The 8,481-nt window shown below is 43.4% G+C and overlaps 1 protein-coding gene across 1 annotated transcript; it reads right to left on the bottom strand.

Annotated features, from left to right (window-relative positions):
• Nucleotides 1–1,437: 1,437 nt before the first annotated feature.
• GRPEL1 (GrpE like 1, mitochondrial) lies at nt 1,438–7,606 on the bottom strand. Its single transcript, XM_015625513.2, has 4 exons — nt 7,487–7,606; nt 6,463–6,631; nt 5,093–5,174; nt 1,438–2,606 (listed from the first exon to the last, which is right to left on the bottom strand). Exons 1-4 carry the CDS (start codon nt 7,555–7,557, stop codon nt 2,260–2,262), a joined length of 669 nt encoding a protein of 222 aa, XP_015480999.1. The 5' UTR covers nt 7,558–7,606; the 3' UTR covers nt 1,438–2,259.
• Between the last annotated feature and the right edge of the window lie 875 nt (nt 7,607–8,481).

An 8,481-nucleotide genomic window follows, 5' to 3' on the forward strand; every position in this document is an offset into this window, starting at 1 on the left:
TTATGAAAGAGCTGGTAAAGGTGGTAACTTTATTGGATACTTAAATTTCAGAACTACTTAGCTGTTCTTAGATTTCATCAGTGCTCCTTCCTGGGGTAGCGCAGAGTGCACAGGCTGGAGCTCTCCATAGACTGACCCACTCCATGCCAAAGCCCCTTGGAGGACAGGCCAGGGAGGGGGAGCCACTTAAATGACTCAAGTTACCAGCTTTAAAGGTGAACCTTGTGCTGAACATTTAACAGGACCTTGTGTTTGAGAACACCTGAATGAATTGATGTAGTCCAAAAATGACAGTGTGTGTGAAGCACTGGGAAGCTCGATAACAAAATCTTCATCTGCTAGGGAATAAAGTGTGCCTTTGTTTTAACTCCCTTTTGGAAAAACTTCTATACTAAGGACGTTATTACATTTAGTTTAGATCCAGAGGGCTTGGGAAGGGACAAAACAACACATGACAGTTATTAAAAGGTACATAAAATGGTCCCTTTTTGACATCACTTGTGAGAACAGGTCCCAAGCAAAGAGCAACAAAACCATTTCTTCAATCCTAATTCACACAACTACAGTGTGCTCTTAAACCCAGATGGAGGAAAGATACTTCCAAATTCAACTTCAGTATATGGAATCCCCTATTTTCCCCTGTATTTTTAAACTCCATCTTTGCATTTTTTTCCCTGTACTTGATTAGTTTAAAAAAAAAAAAATTAACATTGTAGCTGTCTTCACACATCAAAAAATTACTCTCCTTCCCCTGCCCAGTTGAAGCATTCTTTCTAAGAGCTGAGAATGAATGAGTATGTCTAACATGGCTAACCTCCAGTTTTATGCACTTAGGCTGTTTCTGGTTAACTGTTTAATTTCCATCAAGGAAACCAGCACTGGGAAAAATGTCTTACGGAATGAGTAATCACTTCTCACAATGAGTAGGTCCAGTGGTTCAGTAAGCTCTTGGCAACTCTGCATCTGAACCACAAAAAATATTATCAATACCTGACTTTAAGGTAAGAAGCTCCTTAATCCACAACAACCAGAAACATGGTAAAAAATTCAGAAGTACTTTTTACAGGGCCTAATAACTTCCCTAAGTTTGAAGATTCTGTCCTGTGTGTTAATAGTGTGGGTGGGCCTTCAGGATACAAGAGGAGGGATCCTTTGTCAGTTGTGTAATTTGCCAGGTTCCACCCACTCCTATATCCAGGTGACCAGACAAATGTCATTCAGGTGTTGAATCATGTATTATATTTTAGCCTGATTCTGCAGGATTGGGAGCAGCAGTAGAGTTAGACATGGCAAGAGCTGAATGGGGAAAAGTTCTGGTTCAACCCAAGATCCATGCTGAGTAAGAAATAATGAAAATGAAACTAAGTTCACACTTTTGTTTGAGCCACTTACATGCAATTATTTATGTAAGCCTAAAAGAAATCATATACCAAACTGTCAGCAACTTACTTCTTTGGGTGTTCTGGCTCTCAGCAGGATTGTAAGTACAGTTTGCGTAACAAACTGATTTCAAAGCTGGAAATTACAAGACTATAAAAATAGTTTAAACCAATTTATACAACATTAAATTAAAAATCCAGAGATAGGATAAATTCTAGTGATTCTTCAATGCCATACAAGTATTGGATGGTTTTCTTGATTCAATGTTAGTACAGGACAAAAAGGCTGAATAATTACAAAAGATATCTAATCTCCATTGCCATTTATTTACAGGTCAGAATTCACACAGGTTTCAGGTGTTGAGAGATTATTTTCAAATAGACAAAACAGGGCATTTCTCACATCAGTGTGTAAAAGCTGATGGGTGCTTGCAGAAAGCAGGTTGGTTGTACTATGTCACCCACTTCTGCAATGTGAGACTGTACAAAACCAAAGAAGTGTTTGAACCACTATCTGCATTTTCAATCTACACACAGTGATAAACCTGAAATTGCAACACTCTTGTGAGCATTTCATTATTTCCAATTTAATTCACCTTCTCAGGAGCAATAGTTGTAAAAAAACGTTATCTAATCTAAAGCATTGGAGGGCTTAATTAATGGCTCTTGTAGTTCACACTGAAGAAGAGCTTATGGAACAGTGATGTTGAAGGCCACTAAGCAGGAGAATTTCATCGGTTACTTCATTTTCACTGGGAGACCTCAACCAACTCATTTAAACCTCTCAGGGAGCAGAGGAACGAGGGAAACATGGTGTGAGAGAAAAACCATCCAGCTGTTTAATAGTTGTATGGCATTTGAAACTCTCAGCTTTGAGCAGCTAAGCATCTTTCACAACACCCACCAGGGCGGGCCGCAGCGTGCGCCCGTGCAGCTTATAGCCAACCTTGGATACCAGCGCGATAGTGCCAGGCTCCTGCCCCTCCACGGGAGCATGGAACAGCGCTTCGTGTTCATAGGGATCGAACTTGGCTCCGACAGGGTCCAGTCTGAGCAGGCCATGCTTTTTAAACACTTTCTGAATCTGTATTTCTGTCATCACAAGACCTTCATATAAGTTCTTCAAGTGAGGGTTTTCATCCTTAATTTCTTCTTTTGGAACGCTTTCTGTTGCTTTTTCCAAAATGTCTGCAACTTCTAGTAAGTCCTTACAGAAGCTCTGGATCCCTGAAAAAGTATAAAGGAGGAGAGAATGGGATTAGTCCACTGAGGGAAACAAGTGTTAAAATCCCCCAACCTCACAACCCCAAAAGCTACAGCAATAATCTACACTCTTAGGATTTTTACTCCAAATGATTGCAGTATCATGTATCTTCTTAAAAGCCCTTTCTGGTTTTGGATGATAATAAAGAACTATTACAAATACCTTGAAATCCACACCAGCCTCCTCTACTTTATGGAGCAAAAATGTGATTTCAACTCAAAAGAATTAAGTTATGCTAATGACCTAACAACAACAGTTAAAATTCTCACCAAAGTTACCTAAACCTTCAGGTGACTTCATGTAATTTCCTCATGTCACTCATCACCTAATGTTCAAAGCATTCTATTGCCCTATTCCTACCTATTAATAAAAAGATTTCCAGAAGACAAAGCATGTAATCAGACTGATGAGGATTTCAAGAGATGAACAAGGATTCTTCCTTGAATGAAAAGAACTTGCACCTCTCCCTCACACTACAAATCTCTTTTACAGAGGCAGCAGCTGTGCCTTGAAAATACTGAGCAATTTCTAAGTTAACCATAATCCTTGTCCTGAAGCTGCTCTCTGGCTCACATTACAGAGAATCAGGACTAAGCTCACTTAAGGCATTAGCAATCAAGAAAAAAACCAAAATAGTTCAATAAAAGAACACATTTCTACATAGAGGTAAGCAAAGGACAAACAGCACTGGGTTTTGGCTTGGTTTTCGGTTTGTCTTTTTTTTTAAGGCGGTCAACCTTTTTAATTCTAGTTCACATTCTGGATGTTTTCTTTTCCTTAGCAAGAAGTGGTATGACCATTACCAGAGGCCAAGTCTTTGTTTTAAACAAAAAACCCCCACAACTATGGAAGCACCTTACAAGATCTGTGGAGATCACCTAGTTCTCCAGAAAGGGGCTCTGTAACAACTGCATAACTCTGTACAGACTCAAGCTCTTTACAGTAACTAACAAACAATGTCCAAGTAGTTCCAAAAATCTGAAAAAAACCCATCATAGTTTCAAACTAAAAACTAGAGCTGTGGTAGGGGCTGAACTGTACCAAATATAGATAAATTAGCTGTCTAGTTATCTGGATCAAACCAAATAACCAAACCTTTCAGAAGGTGGTTTTGTTTGGTTTTTTAATGTGTAAGTTATATTTGCAAATATCCGTGACTGCAACTCAGAATTTATGCTAGTCTCAGAAATGAGTTTCTCTTTTTTCAACAGAACAAGTGGTCATGCACAAGCAGTAAAACTTACAGATTATATGCAATCTAGTTTTCAAGGTAAATTCATTTCTGTTGTAGCACCTCTGAGTTCAGACATGACTGCAGGTCCTTTATGGTAAGTAGATCAGTGAAACAACGCTTACTGCAAATCAACCTCAGGACGAAGCACTCAAACATCCATGAGAAAGAATGCAAGAGTACTGTGTAATTTTTCTTACAGTACACATTAACTGAAGACCCTGTATTCAGAAATTAGAACTTGAGTACTGAGAATTAAACTATACAGCTGTGTATGGTGCATGGTGAAAAAGAATAACTCATTTTTCGAGGCAGTGTGGCAATCAAACACCAGGATAAAACAGCACACTGCTGCAGCACCATTTGCACACAATTTCTGTTTTACAGATTTGTGTTGGAAATGTCAAAAAGCTAAATGAGATGTTACTAGCCTGGCTCTTGAAGGAAGATGTGCTTCTAGCACTCCTGTCAGCCAGTGATTCTGCATTCCTAGCACTGAAAAGAATCCATTCATTTAGAGGCATTACTTCTATTTAGAAGCTATCGCCTTCAACAGAACAGTTATTCAACTGTAAAAGGCTAAAAAAACCAAAAACCCATTAAAATATCCTGAAATCAAAAAATAACCAAATTCAAAAAAAACCCCACTAACAACAAAAAACCCCAAACAAAACCAAAAAACCCCAACCAACCAAAAAAGCAAAACAAAAAACCTCAACCAACAACAAAAAAAAAACCAACCAACCAAAAATACCAACTAGCCAACCCCACAAAATCCCCCACCTATACACCTCCCCCCCCCAAAAAAAGACCCAACAAAAACCAAACCCAGAAAAAACATCCAAAAACCCAAACCAGAAGGCAAACCAATATTCCATGCTCTTGGTCAGATCTGAGACCATAGTACATGAAAAATGCACAGTTTCAGGCTGCAAAACTTACTAAAAAAATCTACTAATGCTGTACACATTGTAGGAAACCAGATACCAGATTTAAAGAAAATGTCAGCTGTTGACTTCCGCAGTTTAAGTCTTGCCCTTTGCTGGAGAAATTATCACAATTCTGATACAACTCTGTCTCAAATGCATTTTTTAAGCAAGTGGTCAGGATCACTGGGAAGTACAACTTGTCAATACTGCAAGGCCAGTCAGCTTCATTTTTCCAGGCTTTGCATTTCCCAGGCCTTACTGAGGAAACACCAGAGGAACCACCACTGACCGTATAACTTTGCCTCTTCTACCAGTTTCTGGCTCCTTTGCCTCACGTTTTCTGCATCTGCCAAGGCACGCTTGTACTTGTCCTAAAGAAGAGAAACCAGTAACAGAAGTTATTCCTCCTAGTCAGGCAGCTGACAGTAATTCACACCAGCATATTCAGTACAAACCAGCATTTTAAACAGTTTCACAGCCTGAATCCACCATTTAGGGTAATATGAAACAACATGCCAATTATCACACCATCCCTCCTACTAAGACAAAAGTTTGCTTCACTTCACAAGCACAGAAATGAGGGAAAGGAAATCAGATGGTTTTCTCAGCCTTTACAAACTATGAAGCCTAACTCCTCTGACATTGAGATCAAGTTTTGATCTATTCCTAGAACTACAGCAATTTACCAGCAGATGTACAATGATGTGAAATAGAATGGTATTATTAAAATAAAAATCCACATTGAGTACTTCACCAACCAATCCCAAATGGCTTCCACCCTGAATATGCTTGAGCTTTCTATGCCATTGAAGAATCTCAAAACAGAATAAAAATGGTCAACAAGCTGCCTGAAGAGCTGCATTAGGCAATCAACAGCAAACAAAGAAATTAAATGATATCTCAAATTCTTCCTGTAGAGCTTTGGGAAGAGCAACAGAAAGCAAACTCAATCCACATATGATCCACAGATGCTGGTTCTATAAAAGCTTCAGGGCTACCTCTTGAAGTCTCAAATGCTCCAGAAAAACATTTTATATAAAGCACTTATTAATGTCTTTGCTTAATGCCCACCTTCCACCTCTCAGGGCATCCTTCAGCTGTTGGATTATGCACAGGAGAGAATGCAAGACGGGGCCACACAGAAGGGATGTGACGTTTCACCCTTTGAGTCTGAAGGGCTCTCCAACAGACAAGGTTTGAAACTTCCTAACTACGGCCTAAGTACACTATTGTATGAAAGTTAAGCATCATTAACTTTGACCTTTGGAAAGTCAGCAGCTGTCTCCATAGTCTACTCTTAACACACACAAATGCACACACCAGAGACACATTCACACCCTTCCGTGGCTCCCAGAAATTACTTCTCCACTGAGCAAAACCTATGTGAAAATCAGCAACAAATTTTCAGGCTGGAAAATGTCCAATTCCATCCAGAAACTGAAAATAAATTATCCACTATCTTAATTTTGGACCAGGGATGCATGGCAGATCTTGTAGTACACGTACTCTTAAGTTTAAAGAAATTATGACATTGCAGATTTTATATAACTAAACAGGAGTCACAGAACTGTATCCAGACTGTGCACTGGGAACCCGCAGTGCAGGCTCTTGGGCATAAAATTTGTAACATGTGCCACCTAATAACCCAGAAACACTTACATTAACTTCTTTTAGTTGTTCTTCCAGTTTGGCCTTTTCTTCAGCTAACAGTTTTTCAGCAGAGCTGGGTTCCACCTTCTGCTCATTTTGGCTCTGATTCTGGTCCTCTTCCAAGTTCTGGCCAGTATTTTTCTGCTGTGTTGCTGCACAAAGCAGTCGTGGAGATGTTCTAAGGCAAAAAGATGGACATTATTATTCTGATGCTTATTTTGTAAGATACCAGCATCTTCTAGACATACAAGACACTTTGACACATAATGTCCACAAAATTCTCATATCAAAGCACGAATTCATACAATTCTAGGCTTGTGAATACTGCGTGCAGAACCTTCCGTCACAAGCAGCAATCTCCAGCCAATTAAACTGTAGCAGAAAACAACTGCTGCAACGTATCAGCCTGTAAGCATCCACTACGTTCAACTTATAGTCACAGAGCTTTTATGGGCAGTGTGCGTTTTCAGAGCACCGTGGTCTATCTGGAAACAAATTCCGTGATGCAATCGCCGACAAGAGCCTTTCTGAAAACACACGCGGCAGAAGAGGGCTCGGCCGCTGGAGCGGCACCCCCCGTGCCGCCTGTACCCGCTGTATAGCGAGCACCGCGGCAAGCACGGGCCTGTCTGCATAAATAGTGATTCTTCATCCCTTCTTGACGTTTCCGAGGCCGAGCGAGCTGAGCCACCCAAGGACGAGGCTGCGAGATCAGCGCCGCGCTCACACGAGGGCTCGTATCCCCGCCCGCCGCACGGACACTCCGGGCCTGGAGCTCTCCAGGCTCCCCGCAGTGCCGGGCCGGGCCGTGTCGGGCCGGGCCGCTCTCCCGGAGAAGGGCAAGGGAGAGCAGCGAAGAACGGCGGGGGATGGGGGGCGGGCCCGGCCCGTCCCGGCTGTGGGAAGGGGCTCCCCAAGGCTTGGGACCCCAGCGCGGCGGGACCGAGCCTCGCTCTCGTCCCGTTCCGGCGGTGAGCACGGCCCCAGCCCGAACGTCCGGTGTCGGGCGAGCGGCGCGGCGCGACCCCCTCACCTCAGCGCGACGTTCAGTAGCGGGAGACGCGGGCGCAGCGCACCCCGCACGCACTGGGCCACGGCCGCCATGGCGCTTTCCTGCCCGCCGGCCGCCTCGGCCCGCCCCCCGGGCCCCGCCAATCAGCGAGCGGGCGGGCCGGGAGTGACGCGGCCGGGAGCCAATCAGCAGGGCGGACCCGCCGCCCCGGCCGAACAGGCGGCTATTCCGGGGCGCGGCGGAGCGCCCAGAGGGGCGCGCGCGCCTCGCCCCACCGTGACGCGCGGCGGGCGGGGCCGCGGGCGGGGCGCGCGCCGGGCGGCCATTTTGTCTGGTGGCGGGGCGGGGGCGGCTCGGTGTCGTGTTACTGCTGCTCGCGTGGTCCGCCTCGTTCCTGTCTTAGCTGTGACTGGAAAAGTTTGAAAATTTTAGCTCATTTTAAGTGCTGGATAGCCCCGTTATTAATAACACCTTGTAGCGCCCGTCAGCAATTTGCAAACCACTAGACAGAGGTTTCCGTCCACACACGCTCGCTCTAACTGCTGCGTACGATCTTGCTGGATAATCATTTCATCTAATGAACTCTTGGGCTTTCATTAAATGGGATAAAGTTGCTAATCCACTAGTTGCAGATTTGGCCACCTGCTTGTGCAAGCTGTTTGTGCAAGTGTGCTGTGTCACGGGAGGCTATGGAACCATGCTCTGTGCTACAGGGATAGCTGAACTGGGGCAGTTCCTCACTTGCCTTGGCAATATCTCCTAAAAGGGGAGGGGGGAAAAAATCAGGGTCAAGTATTTATTGTAAAGCCGTGAAGTTGAGTGCTAGATTATGCACAGATGCAGAAACACCAGCTGTTAGCCTAATTCCTGCATGTGTTTGTGCACTTTCCAAATGAAATCTGAAGGATAAAGATGCAAATTCCATAATGCAAATTTAGTAGATGTTATAATCAAGTGAGTAATTAAACTGTATACTGAAAAAGAAGGCTTAGAAGATGTTTTTGGCTTGCTGCATG

The sequence above is a fragment of the Parus major genome, chromosome 4 (assembly GCF_001522545.3).
Source record: "Parus major isolate Abel chromosome 4, Parus_major1.1, whole genome shotgun sequence".
Lineage (NCBI taxonomy): Eukaryota > Metazoa > Chordata > Aves > Passeriformes > Paridae > Parus > Parus major.